The sequence below is a fragment of the Arachis hypogaea genome, chromosome 15, assembly GCF_003086295.3.
Source record: "Arachis hypogaea cultivar Tifrunner chromosome 15, arahy.Tifrunner.gnm2.J5K5, whole genome shotgun sequence".
Classification (NCBI taxonomy): domain Eukaryota; kingdom Viridiplantae; phylum Streptophyta; class Magnoliopsida; order Fabales; family Fabaceae; genus Arachis; species Arachis hypogaea.
The window spans coordinates 13,324,064-13,345,322 of record NC_092050.1 but is presented as its reverse complement, the minus strand read 5'-3'; the positions used below and the strand labels follow the sequence as shown (position 1 = coordinate 13,345,322).

The following is a 21,259-nucleotide window of genomic DNA, read 5'->3' as shown; positions in this document are numbered from 1 at the left end:
GAATAAACTGAGATCCTTTAGGTAGCGTTTGGAAGAGAGATAGAGATTAAAAGACTAAGATTAAGAAATAAAAATTAAAATAAATTTTAATATTGTGTTTGGTGTAATGTTTAAGATAGAAATTGAAATAAGAATAAAGCTCTAATTTAATTTACACAAAAAATAAAGTTAGAATTAATTAATTGAAATGAAAATATTTTAAGTAAAAAATGTTATTAAAGTTTTAGTCACTATCTTCAAAGATTTCAGTCTCCTATGTCTCTACTTTTTGAAATACTGAAATACTAAAATTTTAGTACCAACAAACGTGATATTAAATTCTAAGTCCCAATACCTTAAAATAAAAGCATTTTACATCAAATAAGTTTAAGATGAAAATGTACCTATTATTCAAAAATTGTACTCGAATAATTTTTAGTTCTATTTTATTTATTTATATAATTTGTCTTATTTTTTAATTTTTTTAATTAATAAAATATAATTATTAACATTTTCTAAATAATAATAATTTAACAACTTCAAAATAAGTAAACAACAACATAATAATAATAATAATTCCACATACGGGTGTCCATCAAAATTAAACAAGTGCGCACAATCACAATTCCTCAAGCAACAAAAGAATTATAATTATAATTATAATTATAGATAAATAGAAGATGAAAATAGATTATTCAAAATTCAAAAATAAAAATATATGATTTGAAAAAGATTAGATGATAACTGAATAATCGAAGATAGATTTTTAATCAGTTGGATAAACTTTATCCGCCAAATAATTCAACTATAAATAAGAGCTATTCTTCTTTAGTGTTCATCAGTTTTGACTAATTGCTTGTGTTACCTAGTACAATAATGGCGGGTGGTTTCATAAAGAAGGGGTCTTTCGAGAAGAATTATCCCGAAAAACTCACTTTCAGAGTCTTCATAACTTGTGTCACCGCTGCATTTGGAGGTCTTATCTTTGGATATGACTTAGGCATTTCAGGTACATATATCTATTTTATGTTAATAGTTTATAAAATCAAAGAGTTGATGATGATCCATGTTTTTGTGATGCTAAATGAATATTATAGGTGGAGTCACCTCCATGGATCCTTTTTTGAAGAAATTCTTCCCTGATGTGTACGCAAAGGAGCACAACATTAAGCCCACTGATAACCAATATTGTAAATTTGATAGCCAAGTGCTCACACTCTTCACTTCCTCTCTTTATTTGGCTGTTCTTGTGGCCTCAATCTTTGCATCTAAGGTAACTCGAGCCTTCGGTAGGCGCCTCACTATGATCTCCGGCGGTGTTCTCTTTCTCGCCGGTGCAGTTTTGAACGGCTTCACCCAGCAAGTTTAGATGCTTATTTTTGGCCCATGTTGCTAGGTTTTCTTTCTTTTGATTTTATTCTCGGCTGGTTTTGAACGCTGGTTGATATTCCAATACGTCAGTTAGTTAACATTCGATCCCCTCTGGAAGACTAAAAGAATTTCGCTTTTCTGAAAAAAGGAAACTTACGGAAGCATCTATCTCTATCACGCACTTCAATCCGCACATGATTCCTCTTTCTATACTCAATTACGTAAGAGTCCAACTAGCTCGTCTCTGTCTGGCAGTTTAAGCCTTGGCCCACCAGCTTCTTTTCAATCCAGGAGCTGCATGATAAGAAAGCGCCAATCAGGTACTACTAATAATAATAATTATCTGCATGATGTTTCTTCTTAATTCATAATAATCATTACATGTTTTTATTCGTTCATAGTCTGTGCCGATCTACGTGTCCGAGGTTGCTCCATACAAATACAGAGGAGCACTTAACATGTTGTTTCAATTGGCAATCACCATTGGCATTTTTGTTGCCAATATTCTGAACTACCTTTTTGCCAAGATGGAGAACGGCGAAGGGTGGCACTATAGTTTAGGTTTGGCAGGAGTCCCTGCAATAATAATCATCATCGGTGCAATGTTTCTTCCTGACTCTCCAAACTCGTTGATCGAGCGTGGACAAGCTGAGAAGGCCAAGGAGGAACTAATCAAGATTCGTGGAACCAATGATGTTGACGAGGAGTTTAAGGATCTTGTTGCTGCCAGTGAAGCCTCCAAACAGGTCAAGCATCCTTGGTCTTCTTTGCTCAAAAGTGAGTACAGGCCTCACCTCACCATGGCCATAGCCATTCCCTTTTTCCAACAATTCACTGGCATGAATGTCATCACATTCTATGCTTCCCTTATGTCTTCCATGATTACCGGAGGTTGTAACGCCCTTGCCACCCTTGTTTCCATCTTTACTGTTGACAAAGTTGGCAGACGAAAACTTTTTCTGGAAGGTGGTGCTCAAATGTTTATCTGTCAGGTATATTAATTACATGTGTTTCATTAACTAAAATAAAAATTTCTTTATTAATATTATTATTGGTATATATATAAGTTTAATTTGTTGTGTATGTCTGTGTGTAAAGCTTGTGATCGCAGCTGCAATAGGTAGCAAATTTGGAACAGATGGAAACCCTGGAGTTCTTCCCAAGTGGTTTGCCCTAACTGTTGTGGTATTCATATGTGTCTATGTGGCGGGATTTGCATGGTCGTGGGGTCCACTAGGATGGTTGGTACCTAGTGAAATATTCCTGCTTGAAGTTCGATCGGCAACTCAGAGCGTCAACGTTTCGGTTAACATGATCTTCACCTTTGCTATTGCCCAAGTTTTCACTTCAATGTTGTGCCATATGAAGTTCGGGCTCTTCATCTTCTTTGCATTCTTTGTCATTGTTATGAGTATCTTTATCTACAAGTTCTTGCCAAAGACAAAGGGTATTTCCATTGAAAAAATTTCTCTTGTGTGGAAGAATCATCCTTATTGAAACAAATTCGTCAAGTTCTCTGCTCAAAAGAACAAAATTATTGTGCCAAATTCTCAAGTTTAGGATTCCATAAATATTCTTATCTTTTCTATTGTTTAGTTTACTGTTTATTATTGGTATAGGTTTGTTTTTGTCTGGTTGTTATTGCTTCTTTGATATTTTATGAATCTTAAGAAAATTTTATAAATCCTTACTATTATCTAAATTATTTGGTGTGAATTGTTTCAAGTTTCAACTCAGTAATTTGAATAATTATTGTTGATTTTATTTAGTCTAAATTTTAAATTTTGTATATTTTAAATCAACTTGAACATTTCAAATGTATAAGTATAAGTAGTTACTTTTTATTTATTAACATTAGGTAATATTTTTCTGTAAAATTATTTTAAAATTTTTTTATGAAAAGTTTAGAATTTAATATTTAAAATTTAAGATTTATAATAGTGGTATCTAACGTACCGTTGTAGTTAAAAGCTCTTCTTTATAAGAGATGTCAAATTATGAAATTCTTTTTTTTTTTTTTGCAGTGATAGATACTTTACTTGAATATCTCGGAGATAGTATCTCTTTAATATAAAATTGCTTCTATATTAATATTACAAATTTACTAGTATAATTTAAAAAATATAATGTAAATGAATTAATTTAAATAACATCTAAATTTATATTTTCTAAAATAAATGTTCTAATTCTATATTTGAAATGATAATAAATTAAATTTATGATTTTTTAAAATTTAAAGTTTGTTATAAGCCTAAACAATAAAAAATTTCTAAATATATATATATATATATATATATATATATATATATATAAGTATTTTAAATTTTAAATATTTAAAATTTAAATAGTAAAATATAATTATTTTTTAAATCATTTAATAATAATTAATTGCTCATTTGATTAGTATTAAAAAATTATTAAGTGAATTGATTTTTAGAGTGAAATTTTTTTAGTATTAAGATAAATTAGAACATAAGTGACTAGAGTCATATACCACACAATGATTAAACAATGAATATGTTGATGTTTTAAGAGTACGTGGCTACTCTAGAGAATAATATTAAGATGATCTGACTTAATATATATATATATATATATATATATATATATATATATATATATATATATATATATATATATATATATATATATATATATAGTGCACTAGGATAATATAAAAATAATACTACCTATAATATTTTACTAGATCTTACTTGTTCTTATTTTTTGAATAGATATATATTTGTTTTTTTTTAAAAGATATATTTTTAGAATTTGTTTGGGCGTTATTTTAAAAAATATTTTTTTAATGATATTTTTTTAAATTTTTTTTACAAAAGTTTGTTTTTATTAGTTTATGATGTATTTAACATTATTAATTTTAGAGCGTAAATAACATTCTTGCTATCTTAATATTTCAAGAGTCTAGAAGTAGTTAATGAGTTATATATAGTCTTCCAATACTCAATTAAAAAGTTTCAGGTTGAAAAAAAAAAAATTAGAGGTAGACATGTTTTGATTGAAAAAAAATTAAAAATTTTTAGCATACTGGATCCATTAGATCAATAGATGTGGACCCCACGATAAAGATGGAACGATTCTGATTGGGAACAGGCATGTTCCATTGGGAACACATTATCTCCTCCTCACTACTTTCCTTTTCCTGAAGCCGATTCTGATTCGGAGCCCTCTCACTCACACATCTCTTCTCACTCTCTCTGGAATTCCGGCGAAGATAGAGTCCGATCGGAAGAGGAAGAAGTCTCCGGTGGTGCCGGCGGAGCAGAAGGAGAAGCATAAGCAGCATTTGAAGAAGACGAAGAAGATGTCGTCGTCTAGCAACAGGCACGGTGGTGATGGAGGTGAGGTTAGGGCATCGCACATACTGGTGAAGCACCAAGGTTCGAGGCGCAAGGCGTCGTGGAAGGATCCAGAAGGCCAGGTCATCAAAAACACCACCAGAGACAGCGCCGTCTCTCAGCTAAAGGCCTTCCGTGACGACATCGTTTCTGGCAAAGCCAAGTTTGAGGACATCGCCTCTCGCTTCTCCGATTGCAGCTCTGCCAAGCGCGCCGGGGATCTCGGTCAGTCCCTCTCTTCTTCGTATAATTCCAAATTTAACCAGAAAAATATCTATTTACTTAGTAGAGGAAGTGAAAAGCGTTGTTAACATTTCCTATTATGTTTAGATCTTCCTTGAGTAATTAGGTATCATTATGAATTGTCGTTGTTCACTCTGCAATTTGTTATTTGTTATCAACTTATCACGATAATAAGGAAGTATAATTGAGTTTAGGAAGTGAGATTGTTTATCCTAATTATATTAGGGATTAGCTATTCTCGAATGATTGCCCTAAGATGGATGGATAATTTGATACCATAAGAATGTGTGTTAGTACTCTTGATTTGCGGTGTCTTTACTCTTTAGCATCCAGTGGTACCCGACGCCTTCCCTCGTGAGAATTGAATCTTTTCTGATTTTAGAAACGTTTTATTTCGAGTATTCAAGCATACGGGCTCTGGCATTGCATTGTATGAATCTTTTGCCATGTGTGGTTAGTGGTTACTACTGAGAGACTTTAAAGTCAGCTCAAAATGCCATGCCACTGGTCTAACTATTTTGAATTTGGTAGCTGATTGTAACTAATTTGAAGTACTGTGCAAAAGGCATGGTTTGCTTGTTTGATTGTTGATGTTTTAACGGAACCTCAGACTTAAACTTCTAAAGTTTTTCATTCACACCTACACGCATACATAAGCTCACTACAGCGACTTCCATAAATGGAGAATTTTTCTTTTTTAAACTCTTCTACTTGTGTTGAATTTAGAATAAAATCAGTCTGATTTTCACCTGTCAAAGTAATATGTTCTATCTTCTCTCTACATGGGGAATATCGAACCCCCCTAATGGAACAAAGCTAAGCTGTTATTGTTCTCTAATCTCTACAAAGTGTGATTATGATATGATTTCTTGTCATTGTACAGAACACAGACTAAAAGAGTTTATATCTGACAACATATATTGCTAGAATTCAATTTACAAAGCCTGTGGTTGAATGATCTTTAAATTGCATAAATTTGTCAAGTATGTATTATGCGGTAGTTATTGTTACCAGTTTTCAATTTTTCATGATTGCATATCCCCATCCCTCTGACCATCTTCTATTTCCATGTTTTAGACTTGGATCCTTCTGTCAATATTTGCATTTGTATCTAATTTTGCAAATCTGAGCGAGTCAATCGGTTTCTTGGAAGCAGGTCCTTTTGGCCGTGGCCAGATGCAGAAGCCTTTTGAAGAAGCAACTTACGCTCTGAAAGTTGGTGAGATAAGCGACATAGTGGATACTGATAGTGGAGTTCATATAATCATGAGAACAGGTTGATTACTGCATGGACCATGGAGTAATTTTGTGTTGCTCCTCCTGCTTGGAGAGAACAGATTACATCTTTTTCTAGATTGGTGCGAGTATTGTTCATCTGGAATTTTCTTAACCTACAAATATTTTAGACATGGCATAGCCAGTGACCTTGTATGATTCATGCTTTATTGTTTTCTCTGTAATTGGAAGTTGTATGCGTAACTTTGGATGGTTGAATGCTGACAGTGACATGACATTTGTACTCTCTTTTCCGCGACTAGCGGCCGTGAACTATATTATATACAAGTATAATATACTATAACAAAAATTCTCATTGCAATTTCAGCATGATTGAATGGATTTGAATATTAGTTTAAATTATTCTTTGTTTTTTCTCAGACTAACTTTTTGCTGAGTTTATTAGGTTTTTATTTTTATTTCTTCATTTAATAATAAATTTCATAGGAAGTACTATGAGTGTTCATGGTCCGGCCCGAAGACCTGGCCTGGCCCGAACTTTTTAGGGACTAATTTGGTGTGATTTCATCGGGTATAGGATCGGGTAAGAGTCTTAAAAATAGATCCAGTCATTATTTCGGGTCGGGTCCGTGCCATGGCTCGAATCGCCCGAATTCGGCCCGGTAGTCCGGTCATCATACACAATTAATATTTTATTTTGTGTTATTATTTATTAGTGATGGATGATGACTATTCTTATGTGAAATTTAAGTATTGTAAAGTGTAAACTTTAATATTTTGTGTTATTAGTCATTATAAGACAATAAGTTAATGTTTTATATTTAAAATGCATAAAACTTTAAACTAATGCATAATATTGTGTTATTTGTATTGATTTAAATATTTGGTGTTATTAGACAATATTAGTATTTATTATGGTTATGCTTTAATTTTAGTGAAGAGTTGGTTCTTATTATATTTTTTCAAGTGAATTTTACCATGTCCAATAATGGTTGGAATTTTGAAAATTTAGATATTTTCATATGCTAGCTTACAAGAAAGTAATGTGAATAGTCCGGTTTTTATCTGGTATAATCGTGGCCCGAAAGTGTGTAGGTTTTATCGGATTTAGGACCGAGTTCGGATCTAATAAATATGTCCGTATATATTTCAGACCGAATTTAGGTCATATCAAACCTGATTTCACCCGATCCATGAACACCCCTAAAAAGTTAAGTATTGTTGCCGCAACTAACAAATAAATATGCAATCAAATATGTATTTTTTAATTTCTTAACAAATGTAATATATTTATAATAGTTACTACAATAAATGGAGCTGATAAAGAAACTTGGATGGAAACACATAAGAAGTATTCGTCGAAAGGATCAAAGGGATCAAAGTGGCGAGAAGCAAGAAGCAAGAAGCGTGGTGGCCATGAAATTTGTCCTACAATCATGATTACTAAAACAAAATAAGTTTGTTGAAAAATCTTAAATAAATAAAGGCTGTTGTTTTAAAAAATATTCTAACGTACTCTTAAGTTTATTTAATCATGTTAGATATTAATTAAAAATTTATCAAAGTACTATTATCAAATGTATTATATTCAAACATTCTCATCACAAATAATTTTTAATTTATTTTATTAAATATAATTATTATAAAATAAATTCATTTTAAGAGGACAACATAATTTAACCACTTTCAAAAAAAATAAATGATATCGGAAACTTATTTAAAAATTTAAAAATTTAAATTTAATACATTAGACAAATAGTTTTTTAGGGAATTTTTACTTGAAATTATTTTTTTTTATTACTTTTTTGAAACTTTGTACTAAAAAATGAGTACATATAATCATCACAATAACTTACTAATAATATAGATAAAGAAAACGAGTACATATCATTATCATCAAAATAAATAACCTAATAACAATATAGACAAATAAAATAATTTTCTCCTATTGAAATTATTATCATTAAATAAGTGTAAACAAAGAATTTCTCAAGCAATACAATAATTCTAATTATATATAAATATATAGATAAATAGAAAATAAAAACATCTGGATGATTAAATATATGTATTTAATTTAAAATTTGTTATGATAAGTGAATAATTGAATAGAAAAATTTAAATAGATAAAATAGATAATTTCACAACAATTCATTGGGAAAAATACATCTACCAAGAAAGTTGGTTAACAAGATTACTAATTATATTTTTTTTTAAAATATATAAAATTTAAATTTTTAACTCATTTATTGTGTATTTATTAAAATAAAATATTTTAAAAATTTGATAATAAATTAATAACTTCAATATGTATTCTTAGACTCAATGTTAGTCAAATAATTTTTTCTCTTTTAGGTGACTAGTATAGTTTAACGAACTTTTTAGTAAGTTTATGATTTTGTTTTTGAAAGAGAATATCAACTAGTTATTTTTTTAACATATACAGGCGGCTTTTTTATAATTTTAGAATAAATTTACCAATAGTTTAAAGAATAAATATTAAACATCAACTTTTAAATGATTAACATTAGCAATTTTTTAATTGCAAAATTATTTTTATCCTATTTTTAGATAATTTAATTAGAATTTAAAGTTAAAATTTAACATTTAAGATTAAAAATTTAAAATATATGATAAAATAATAATTTAAAAAAAATAATCAACATTAAATAAAAAATAATTAATTTTTTAATTGAACTTTAATTTAAAATTTCATAAAACAAAGTAACAAAACCAGGAAAACATTCAAATGTTTATATGTAATCGTTAACAGAGTGCGGTGCGCCATCTCAGTGGAACAGTATGGAATGTGACTTCTTGTTGTTGGTTGATTTTGATTAAGTCTAAAGTCTTTTGAGGTTTGACCAAACTAATAAAAACAGTGAGAATTCTTCTTTTCTGTCTGCCCAACCACATGTTAATTAAATGATATCAAAGTCACCAAAAAAATTAAATGATATCAAGAATACATTTATCTGACTTTTAGAATTTTCTTAGAAAGGGGCAGTATTATTTTTCATTTTAGATCCCAATTTGATCTCAAAAGTTCCATTTCTTTTACCTATTTTTTTCTACTAAAAACATTAAAATTTTCTCCATATATTATTAAAAAAAACTCTGGAAAGCCAGCAATTTTTAGTATTTTTTATTATTATTTAATCAGTATAAATACTAAATTATTTTTAACAAATAAATTTTATTAATTTATATGTACAAATTCTAAAAAATTTAGATACAAATTGTATTGATTCATGTATATAAAATTTTGATAAATATAAATATAAATTATATTTTTTTTATGTGTAACTAAAACGTCTATAAATATACGTGCAAATTATTGCTGGCCAAGTGCGGGTCAAAAACTGATAATATTTGCTAACCACATTGTTTTATTATTAATATTTTGATATATTATTTTAAAACCTAGAGTTTTTTTTTATCTTTCATTTCAAGTTTTAATTTTATTTCTTATTATACTCTCCATGAACATATATAATATTAGTGAGAATCATCGTGAGTGGCTATAGAGATGTTTAATTATGGTGTCACAAATTAAATGATTCAAATGCAAATTTGCATTGAATGTTCTTCTCCTAGCTTGTAGCGAAGAAACGTGAGACGGTTACTTCAGCAATGAGAGAAGCAACGATAACAACGGTCATCATAGGCTAATTAGGCACACATTAATTTCAGTTGATCACATACATGTAGTTGACAAGACCACTTTTGGGACAACCAAATGAAGGAGTGAACTACAAGGTTTCTAGAGAATAATTGTCCTTTTTCGTTCCCTAGTAACTTTAATTTGGAGTTGGATTATATTCTCAATGGATCGAGAATGTTTTTATGAGTTTGACCAGGTAAGAGTTCTGTTAAATCATGTAATGGTCCACTCCCACATTCGTATATAGTGCAACCCGAAAGCCAGAAACCTCCACACACTCAAAAAACAAAGTCAATGACATATATACATTCTTCATCCTTCAAATTAAAAATCACTACTCACTATCACTGATGATGAGATAGTTGCATTATACTCAGTCAACCACAAAGCGACAAAAGCTACATACCCTCTTTTATTTAAATAAAATAAAATAACAAAATATCAACTTATTCGAAATGTATGTGGATCAAATTTGATACTATTCTCAACTGATATTTGGGTTCATCAAAAATCGAACTCTTCATCTTTCGGATCTAGAGTTCTAATACCATGTCATGATACCACTCATTCCAAAAGTTTTAGCTGATGGAAAAAGATAACACTAATAGTTATATCTCTAATACTCTCTAAACCTCTATTATACACATTGTACAAATATTCCATTGACTCCTCATATTTTCCCATATAATATTAATAGTGTTAGGACATTCTAACATTTCTTATATAATATTACACCGTTTCTACTTTTTTAAATAAAATGTATGACATGATCTAAAAGAAATTAATTTTTATTTTCACAATAACACTTTCTGTTGAATCAGCAAAAGTAGTCTTATGGAAGCTAGAGGGCACAAAGCCACCACCATACAATTAATAGGAATGGAGCACTTTAGGCCCTCTGCCCCATTTTATTTTAAGAAGCAATCACCAATATTTACCACTACCGTTGCCAAACTTGCCATGCTACTTAATTAATATAACTTTGACTAGTCAAGTTGCCTAATTAGTCTATGCGTCAAATTTTGATGCTAAATAACGTACACTACTCTAAAAGACTAAAACGCGTGTTCTTCCATGTAACTCATTTTGACAAATTAAAGTTACTTATCTAGTATATTCCTTAGTTACTTAATTGATTAAGAAACTGAATTGAATCCAAGTAATAATAATAATTATATTTTGAGCATAAACGAATATGAGGGCATTCAAGTGTTGTTTTTTTTTTTTTTTTGGGTATTATGCAAGTATATATCCATGAAATTTTTACAAATACACCAATTGGCTTAGTGCAAACGGAACATATACATACACTATGCTGAATCATTTCCAGCGCCACTACTGCATGTGCCCATTGAACCATTCCACAGAACACGAAATTAAAGGAAAGCGTAGATAATAACCCAAATTAAGCGACCAAGTCCACTCGTCGAACAAAAAGAAAAAAAAAGGGTCCATTAGCATAATAGCATTAGCACCATGGATTATTCAACAATAATGATATGTTTGAAGGCGACCCGAAACTAACGATGATGCTTTGAACATGCAAAAGTCGATATTCCATTTAGACATCTCCTTTATTAATATTTGATCAAGTTGATTTTTTTATCTTTATATTTATCAGATGGTTAAATAAACACAAACACATAATTTGCATACAATAAATAATGATCATTTAGTTATATGTTGTGCTAGATAGACAACTGAAATTGTGAATAATGTGAAATCGTGAATAATGAACTATACTCTCGGTCCATAAAAAAAATAGTCCATTACAAATTACGCTCCCAAAAATCTTTTACTTTCAGCTTTTACATTTCAACCATTCACATTCTAACCCTTTTAACGTCGCATACTCCCTCTCCAAACTCTCATTGTGCCGTGAGTCTCTCTCTTACCAGCCAGCTTCAGTGCCATCAATTTTTTTCTCCATCAAGAACGTTGATTTAAAATGAAAATAAACATCCATATACTTAGTAAAATAAACATCGAAAAATTTTATTGTATCTACTTAAATCCAATCCAAATTAAATAAACATCCACATTAAAATAAAAATAACCACCCACATACCTAATAAAATAAACATCAAACAAATTTTATTATATCTATTTAAATCCAATCCAGATGTTTATTTTTTTACAAACAACATATTTATTTTTCATGCAAATGGGATGTTCGTTCTTAGTGTGAATCACATCCGAAAAAGGGGAAGAAAAGAAGGAAGAAGAGGGGGGGAGGAGAACTACGAAGGCAGAGGGAAGATAGCGACGAGGCAACAGCGGCTCCCGTGGAACGCGAGATGGCCGTAGTGGCGCATGGGAAATGTGCGCGACGGAATGAACGGATTGATGACTTCATCGATGATTCACTCTCCGGCGGTTTTTACCGGGAATTACGGCGCCTCAGAATGACATACTGACACGACGCAGTAGCAACTCCACGAGAGGGTGGCGCGACACTGCAACAATGGCGCCAGGGAAGAGTGGCCCTAAAACAGCGATAACAGTGGATGGGCGAGTGGGTGGGAGGCGTGTTGGGCTGAGCGTTGGAGGGAGAGACGCGTCGAACTGACTGACGGAGGTAGAGGCGTGTCGGGCTGAGCGGCAGAGGGAAGGATTGTCGAGATGAACAACAGTGTGAGTAGAGAAGGGAGAGGAGGGTTGAGATGGTATGGAAACGTAATGTGACAGTATATTAAGAGGAGGTTACGTTGCCTAATCCTAATAATTTAAATTCAAAAATTGATTGAGAATATGATTTTAATAATTAATTTAACATTTTTTTTAAATCGTTGCTCACGTTGTTCAATATTTACATTGTTTACCTATACTTTTTCTAATAGGAGTCTAGCCAACAATAAGCCAACAAGCATTTTAAACTGCACTCCATATTAATTAACTATCATTAATTAGTAATTATTTAAATTTTATTTTTAAAAAATACAAAATTATTCATTATTAATTACAATTGTTTAAAATTGACTGATTAAGAGTTCTTCACCTATATTTTTCTTTCTCTTTCTAATCTTTTTCACTAAATAAATTTTTTTTGCAAAAATATAAAAAAAATTAACCTCAAACATCATTATATAAAAATATATATTTTATATTTATAAGTAAATTAATTATGTTATTATAAAAGTGGAAATTCAGGTGCAGTCGACTTCACGTGAAGTTGATACCTGAAAATTGTTAAATGATTTGACTGATTTGACTAAATTTTTATCTAACGGCTCTCAGATATCAACTTCACGTGAAGTTGACTTCACTTGAGTTTTCACCTATTATAAAATGTTTTTATTATTCTAATATAAAATATTTAATTATTCTAATAATTAATTATTTTAGTACGTTCCTTTATTTTCTTTTACTATTTTATTTTAATAAAAAAAATAAAAATATATAAATAAATAAAACAATGAAAAATCACTAATATTAATAAATATTATTATTTTAAATTTATATTTATTTAATAATAATTTATATATATTTATCATAATTTAAACACCTAAATCAATTTAATTTATATACATAAATTAATAAAATTTATTTATTAAAAATAATTTAATATTTATACTAACTAATTACCGATTAAAATTATTAAATTCTGTTGGCTTTCAATAGTTTTTGCGTTGTAATTTTTAAAAGAAAACATAAAATATTGCTTGAATGTGGTGGTGACCTTATTTTAGTGAATCCACCAATAAGATAGTACATTATAAAATTGAAGAGATAGAGAGACACGTGTGAATGAGTAGGGTAAGTGAGTACCCTTTTGCACAAACAAACAACTGATTAGTGAACGGAAGTTGGGATCGTACAAAGCCTCCTTTTGGTTTAGAAAAAAATAATAATAATTCACTGGATTGATTTGAATAATGTTTAGTTGTGTCCGTGCGCATAATGGACACGGTAGTAGGAACAGTGTTGAAAGAAGAAAAGAGACAAAGAAGAGTCGTACACGTAGGCTGCCCCATGGCCATGTCATCCATTCACACCGTCTTTGTTTTACTTTGACCACTATTCATCATCTCGTCTTTTATTAGTTATTATTTCTTTTTTGCTCTCGATAATATTCTTTTTATGCTATCATTATTTTAACTTTTAAATCCTCCCACCACGAGTCGACGGAGGTGGAAGTGCAGAACAATTCTTATCCCTAAATGGCCCTACCTGATTAGTATGGATAGTGGTCATCACCGCCTATTTTGTCAAAATCCGCCACTAAAAGAGGTGAATTATTGTTGGTAAAAATTTATATACAATTATTTTTATCTAAAATTATTAATTAATAATTATTTGATGATTTAATATATTTAATAAAATTAGGACAGATTATTTAAATAAAATTATTATAATATAAATTTATCATATTATAACTTTTTAAAATGAGATAGTATTTATAATTTTTTTTATATCTATATAAATCGCTATAGGTATAGCGATTTTTAAATTGAACATAATCTGTTATAAAATATCTCTAAATATATGTACAATTGATTATAGTTGTAAACTTCTTTTATATTCACAAATAATAAAAGTTAAATGATTTCTTTAAACACTTTCAAAAGGTAATGAAATTTTTTTTAAATATTTTAAAAAATAATTTAAATATATTTTTAACTTTTTATACATATTTATCGTTGGTTCTATAATAAAAATAAAATTTTTAAATTTTACTACAATAATTTTTTGTAAGAATAAATTATTTGGATAAATTAAATTTCAAAATAACATTTTCAAAGGAAATTTTTAAAAATGAATTAAATTTTTTAAAAGAAACAGTTGAATATTGTACTTATATTGTTGCCTAAAATAAAAGAGTATTGTATTTTCTATTTTTTAAGTAAATAAGAGTGATTACTATTTGATCTATTGTACTTAAAAAATAGTGTCTAATTTATTAAAAAAAATTAAAATTAATATTTAATTTAAAAAATATAAAAATAAATAAATTTTTAAAATTTGTTATAAAAAATAAGTTAGATAAAAATTAGACACTAATTCATAAATAAAAAAATTAAGAGAATGTAAAATAATGCATCCTGCACAACACCACATTCGATTCTTAGTTTAATCTTTTTTTTATAAATAATCATATTATTATTTCAACTATCAAATATTAATTATATTATAACTATTTTTAATTTTGTCAAAAAATATTAAAAAAATTTTTAATAACAGGTCTAATTATTAAATTTCATATTTTGTTAGAATTTTTTTAATAACAGATTAATTTAAAACCTTATTAACTAATCCACCTTGATCTATTCGAAAGATTTGGATAATAATAATGTACAAAAAAATTCACCTCTAAGTTTTAACTACTCCACCTTGACCTATCTAAAAGATTTTAGATAATAATAATGTCCACATATAAATAATCTGTGTAGATGAGCGGTTTCTGCTTTGCAATTTTTTTTATGTAAGTGGCTACCTTATAACAAATTACAAATTACGTGCAAGGTAAAAATTGTAGTTGTTTATATAAAATTAAAAAAGTTGCAAAAATATTTGTTTTTTCAAAAAATTATAATTGAATGAATTTAAAATTTAATTAATTTATTTATATAATTTACCTATAAAATTATTATTAAAAAATTTTTTAAATATTAACTTTACATAAAAATAACTTTCACGGTTTAAATTTTTTATTTTTGTTTAAATAAATAGGCTAAAACTATTACTATATCCCAATCTTTTTAGTAAGATGACTTCTAAAAGAGCAAAAGAGAATTATAGGTTAATAACAAAGATGTGTGACAGTGTGAGAATGAATAATGAGGAGAATTAAAATTTTAACTTTTATATTTGACAGTAAAAACTTTTTCTTTAAGTTTCTCAAGTCAGTCTATATAGACATGCCGACTTGATTCGCGTAGCTAGCATTATATATATATTTTTAATCTTATCTACTATGAATATTATTATTGGATTGCAAGCTTTTTCTAATATTTTTCTTTATCAAATTGATTTAGTTTATTATTATTGTTCAAGGCTTAATAATAAGTAATTTCTTTTAAAGATATTTTAAAGTATTTGAAGCGCATGCACATGCTTTATTTGTTGACCTAATTTACATGTCAAATTTCTAGCCATGAGACAAAAAAAAATGTGACATAAGCCATTTGATCCACTGTAAATTTATTTATCCATATATAATACATGTTATAATGAACAAAAATCAGCCCTACCTATTTGTTTTAAGAACATGTATATATTCCTTTATTTTTATTATGTGTGTGTTTAACTGGGAGTGGGTGTTTACATATAGGTTAATTTGAGTCCTATTAAAATTTGTATATACTTATTAATATAATTATGTATGAAAAGAAAAATAAATTTATTTTAAAAAAATATTTCTTAGAGATTTCTGAAAATGAATTGAACCATGATGATAAAAACAAATGTGTCTAGTTCTTCTAGTATAGGAGTACTGCTAGTATGAACTTACATATTACGGCCAGAATCTTCTATTCCATTCAAGTATTGCTCATGTCATTTTTGATGGGTGACCTTAGGATTTATTCATTGCTGTCTCAAGCGTGTTTTTATTACTATTGTCTCTGGCTTAAAATACATAAAAGGCAATAAAATAAAAATTAAAACATCAAAGTAATAATCAGTGTACTATATTCTCTTAAAAGAAAATGTAATTACTAGCTAAAAATATTTTTATTAGTAAAAAACAAATAAAAATTTCCAATTAATGCAGTCAATTGAGATGGCAAAATATAAACGATATAAAAATAAAATCTACAGCATAATGTAATGTAGGGGTAACGGCTTATTTACTAATTGAATAAATCACCTTCTACTCTATGCAAATGGGTGAACTATAGTAATTTTTGCATACAATATGATAAAATTTGGTTTGGCCGACATAAAAGAGTACATCTCATTTTGTATGGGAAAAATTTAATTTGTATGGCCCCAAATTAATGTTAGCCATAGTTACTTAACCCATGTTTTATATTTCAACACAAACACATTTAATTTGAAACTGCAAAGACCTTAAATGTACACAAAATTGTAAGGTAGGGTGTTGTCAAAATCAAATTAAATATATCGAAAAACACACAAAATGAACTTGAATGATATTAATTGCCGACATAGCATTGAACCGAATAATCCTGGCTAGAAAAAATCCTAAACTGAAGTCAAGGTTCCATTTTGACGGTGGGTCCTTTCCTGAAAAAGTAAAAAACCTCTAACCTCAACTCTTTTTTCTTCTTCCTATGCGCTACAAATTCCGACACGTTCTTCATACTGCCTATGTCTCCTCTCAATTTAAGTACTGTAATTAAATACTTATTTAATGCTCCTTTAACTCATTTTTTAAATTAATACTTTGTCTCTGACTTTTATTCTGTTTAATGATGTTACTTGTTACAATGAAAATAAAATTAGAGTGGTTTCACCTCATAATAATAATTTTTTTTTCACACGTAGTAAAGTGGATTGGTCATAAAAATACGCTTTCAAAATTGAAAATAAAATAAAAATTTATAATAGTTACATGTTTAAACTTTTTCTGTGAAAATACAAAAAAGCACTCTAGGTACTCCTACAATATTCACAATTCTTATTTCTAGATTAGTGTGTAATTGGTATATCTATTAAATTTAAATATATAAATATTGGTAAATTCTGCCATTTTTATAATTTATTTACAACAATTTTTTTATAACTTATAATATGTCTAAACTGTTCTTAAATTAATTTTGTCACTGTTAAAAGACATAATAATAGAGTATTTAAATGGTTTTATTTAGTGTAGATATAAATTTTGTATTATTTAAAAAAATATATGATACAATTGAAAGACGGTATAAAATTATTTGAGGAAAAATTTAATGTATTTATTTTTATGGTGAAAATTTTTTTTATTACACTGAAATTATAGTAAATATATATTAAAATTAATTATTAATATAAATATTAATTTTGATGATTAATTTTAATGTGAAAATAATATTTTTGTTTATTAATGTAAATAATATTAATATAAATAATATTTTTGTGACTAATTTATTAAAAATTGTTTGATGCAGAAATAGTGCGTCCGTATTTGCTGCAAATAAGTCCAAATTGAAAACAGTATAATCTCTCCTTTTAAACCCAGCCTTCCTTGCAACAATCTTGCGGATTCTCAAAAACACAATCACCTCTCTCTCTCTATATCAGCCATGTGCAAGTTATCATCATCTTACACAGCTACAACTATGTGTAAGCGTGAATGCGATGAAGGGCAAGAAGGAAAAACCCCTGACATGCTTACTCATTTGATTCCTAAAACCCCAACAACAACACAAAAGCCCCACAACAACAACACAACCAATCATTTATCAGAAGCAATCAAAGAGGCAAAGTGCATAGCCAAGATATCGTTACCCATGGTCCTAACTGGCCTACTACTTTACTCTCGCTCCGTCATTTCCATGATCTTCCTTGGCCGCCTCGGCGACCTTGCCTTAGCGGGCGGCTCTCTCGCCATTGGATTCGCCAACATCACCGGCTACTCTCTTCTTTCCGGCCTCGCCGTCGGCATGGACCCAATCTGCGGCCAGGCTTTTGGCGCCAAAAGGTACAAGCTCTTGGGCCTCACCATGCAGAGGACAGTGCTTCTCCTCCTCCTCACTTCAACCTTCATTGCCGCTCTTTGGCTTAACATGAAAAAGATTCTCCTCTTTTGTGGCCAGCAACACGACATAGCCACTGAAGCTCAATCCTTCATTCTCTTCTCTCTTCCCGATCTCCTTGCGCAATCGCTGCTCCATCCTCTTAGAATCTATCTCAGAACCCAATCCATAACTCTCCCTCTTACATACACCGCGCTTCTTTCGATTCTTCTCCACGTCCCAATCAACTACCTACTAGTCTCTGTTCTTGACCTTGGAATCAGAGGAATCGCGTTAGGCGCTGTTTGGACGAACTTCAACCTCGTGGCATCTCTGATTATCTACATATGGGTCTCAGGGATTCACACCAAGACATGGAGCGGTGTTTCTTCTGAATGCTTCAAGGGATGGAAGCAACTACTGAGTCTCGCGATTCCGAGCTGCGTCTCTGTGTGCTTGGAATGGTGGTGGTACGAGATTATGATCTTACTCTGCGGCTTGTTAATCAACCCTCAAGCAACCGTTGCGTCAATGGGGGTTTTGATCCAAACAACTGCATTGATATACATTTTCCCATCTTCGTTGAGCTTCGGCGTGTCTACAAGAGTTGGAAACGAACTTGGTGCGGGAAATCCCAAGAGAGCGAAGCTTGCAGCAATTGTGGGACTCTGTTTCAGCTTCTTATTGGGATTCTCCGCATTGGTGTTTGCAATTTCGGTGAGGAACGTGTGGGCTTCGATGTTCACAAAGGATTCACAGATCATTGCTCTAACGTCAATGGTATTGCCGATCATAGGGCTGTGCGAGCTCGGAAACTGTCCTCAAACGACGGTTTGCGGTGTTCTGAGGGGAACGGCAAGACCAAAACTGGGAGCCAACATAAACTTAGGTTGCTTCTACCTTGTGGGAATGCCCATTGCGGTTTGGTTAAGCTTTTATGGTGGTTTTGACTTTAAAGGATTGTGGCTTGGCCTATTGGGTGCTCAGGGTTCATGTATGGTGACTATGATGTTTGTTTTGGTTCTAACCAATTGGGAAGCTCAAGCACTTAGAGCAAAGGATCTTACTTCTTCTGAGGATGTGGCGCAACCAAATTTCCCAGAGGATGATGAACAAGAACATTGCAAATGCTCTCTGATTTCGTCAAAACAATTCTCTGATTCTTTAGTTTGATAACATTTTTTTGGTACATTCAATAGAACCTAGCTGACTAAGGGAATTTTTTAAGTAATATATAGTTTAATCTAAATATATCAAATAGATTGGAAGATTCAAAAGATATATATTTATTAAATCATTCTTCTACCTTAGTCTATGACAAAGAAGTTTTACAGTCCACAAATTCAGTTCAACAGAATTTATAAATTTAGTTTTAATTGTAGCCTTTATTATCTTATCTCATCTTTATATTACCATCTTATCTTATCTTTACTTTTCTTTTTTGTAGACAATACTTTATATATATTTAGTTTTACTCTTATAATTCAATCAATCAAAAAATACATACTAAAATATTCTTTATCTTTACGTACTTTTTTTGTACTCTTTGAATTTTGTTAATATTCATTTATTTCTATAGGTTGATCGAATTATTCTTACTTGTAAATTTAGGAGAATTGAATTTGAATGGAAATTATTTATTAATTATTTTTCCTATAACAGTTGATAAGGAATAGTCGATTCCATGTGTATAGATAATATACACTAAACAAAAAAATATACATAAAATTAAGAATGTCAAAATTCACGTATCATGCAAAATTAATAATTAAAAATTATCAAATAATAATTTAGTTAAATATATTATAATTTTTAACTATTAATTTTATACTAAGATAACATATATAGGTCTTTACCGATTTAAAAGATGACAAGGCAGAAAAAGGAGAGAAAACATAGGTAAGAGGGTGTTTGAGGCTTGGGGATAAGATGGGTTGGTGGGCAGTAGGATTGCGCGTTGTGATTTGTAAAGTAGGCAATGCAAGCTGGAGTCTTGTGTGTCGGTTGTTTCGCAACGAAAAATTGACAAGTCGCGTGCTTTGATTATTCTTCTTCAGGTGTATATATGCCTTTTATTTTATTTTATTTTATTTTATATTATATTATTCCAGAATTTTCAGTTCCACACGTAGAATTTGACCTAGTTTAGAATGTTCCATGTTTTGATCAACTTTAGTGGCCTCTACGATGTTTCTTCCTTTTTCAATTGAGGAATGTTTCTTACTACTAGCTACAATACAATGGTATTGGTATTGGTATTGGTATGCGTACATCTATTAATTAATTTTTAAAAAAATTCTCAAGTTAGGCATTCGGTTGAAACTTCTTCAGTCTAATCTTGGTAATTGAAAGTTGAAATGGCTTTTTGAATTTGTTCGGTTAAGTAACCCTCAATCTATAACTGCTTAAAATATTATACTTCATTACTTTACTTTTTGATACAAAAACTTGGATTAAGAGATACTTACAAGTTATTACTCATTGAATATTCCTTTTAGCAACCAATGGAGTACAAGGTCAACAACATATTATATTCCCTTTACAAGGTCTTTATCATGGCTAGTGTGTTAATTCGATGACATATGTTTCATTTCTACCCAAATTAGAAAAATTAAGCAAGCTAAGGAAGAATAAACAGCCTCCGCCATGCATAATAAAGATATATTAAATTTCGCACAAAGGAAATTTAAATTTAGACCGGAGGTTGAAAATTAGCTTTAAAACCTAAACCATGTTTAATTTGAGGTTTGAAAACCGTTATCAATTAACGTGTAAAGTATAATCTAAGT

General features: G+C 29.8%; 4 protein-coding genes across 4 annotated transcripts; all 4 read left to right on the top strand.

The window, feature by feature from the left end:
- Positions 1-855: 855 nt before the first annotated feature.
- Positions 856-1,348, top strand: LOC114925326 (sugar transport protein MST8-like). Its single transcript, XM_029292895.1, has 2 exons — positions 856-988; positions 1,077-1,348. The coding sequence occupies exons 1-2, from the start codon at positions 856-858 to the stop codon at positions 1,346-1,348; spliced, it is 405 nt and encodes a 134-aa protein (XP_029148728.1).
- Positions 1,349-1,472: 124 nt separating this feature from the next.
- On the top strand, positions 1,473-3,046 carry LOC112746890 (sugar carrier protein C-like). The gene is made up of 3 exons (XM_025795006.2): positions 1,473-1,670; positions 1,752-2,342; positions 2,449-3,046. Exons 2-3 carry the CDS (start codon positions 1,809-1,811, stop codon positions 2,845-2,847), a joined length of 933 nt encoding a protein of 310 aa, XP_025650791.1. The 5' UTR covers positions 1,473-1,670; positions 1,752-1,808; the 3' UTR covers positions 2,848-3,046.
- Positions 3,047-4,440: 1,394 nt separating this feature from the next.
- LOC112749541 (peptidyl-prolyl cis-trans isomerase Pin1) lies at positions 4,441-6,549 on the top strand. Its single transcript, XM_025797820.2, has 2 exons — positions 4,441-4,934; positions 6,109-6,549. The coding sequence occupies exons 1-2, from the start codon at positions 4,676-4,678 to the stop codon at positions 6,231-6,233; spliced, it is 384 nt and encodes a 127-aa protein (XP_025653605.1). The 5' UTR covers positions 4,441-4,675; the 3' UTR covers positions 6,234-6,549.
- Positions 6,550-17,832: 11,283 nt separating this feature from the next.
- Positions 17,833-19,858, top strand: LOC112749540 (protein DETOXIFICATION 49-like). Its single transcript, XM_025797819.3, has one exon. It carries the CDS (start codon positions 18,039-18,041, stop codon positions 19,641-19,643), a length of 1,605 nt encoding a protein of 534 aa, XP_025653604.1. The 5' UTR covers positions 17,833-18,038; the 3' UTR covers positions 19,644-19,858.
- Positions 19,859-21,259: the final 1,401 nt, after the last annotated feature.

Excerpts from the sequence above, each read along its gene's own strand:
- LOC112749540 (XM_025797819.3), top strand. The coding sequence starts at position 18,039 with ATGTGCAAGTTATCATCATCTTACACAGCTACAACTATGTGTAAGCGT.
- LOC114925326 (XM_029292895.1), top strand. The coding sequence starts at position 856 with ATGGCGGGTGGTTTCATAAAGAAGGGGTCTTTCGAGAAGAATTATCCC. Across the intron at positions 989-1,076 it reads ATATGACTTAGGCATTTCAG|GTGGAGTCACCTCCATGGAT; the intron begins GTACATATATCT and ends TGAATATTATAG.
- LOC112746890 (XM_025795006.2), top strand. The coding sequence starts at position 1,809 with ATGTTGTTTCAATTGGCAATCACCATTGGCATTTTTGTTGCCAATATT. Across the intron at positions 2,343-2,448 it reads CTCAAATGTTTATCTGTCAG|CTTGTGATCGCAGCTGCAAT; the intron begins GTATATTAATTA and ends CTGTGTGTAAAG.
- LOC112749541 (XM_025797820.2), top strand. The coding sequence starts at position 4,676 with ATGTCGTCGTCTAGCAACAGGCACGGTGGTGATGGAGGTGAGGTTAGG. Across the intron at positions 4,935-6,108 it reads CAAGCGCGCCGGGGATCTCG|GTCCTTTTGGCCGTGGCCAG; the intron begins GTCAGTCCCTCT and ends TCTTGGAAGCAG.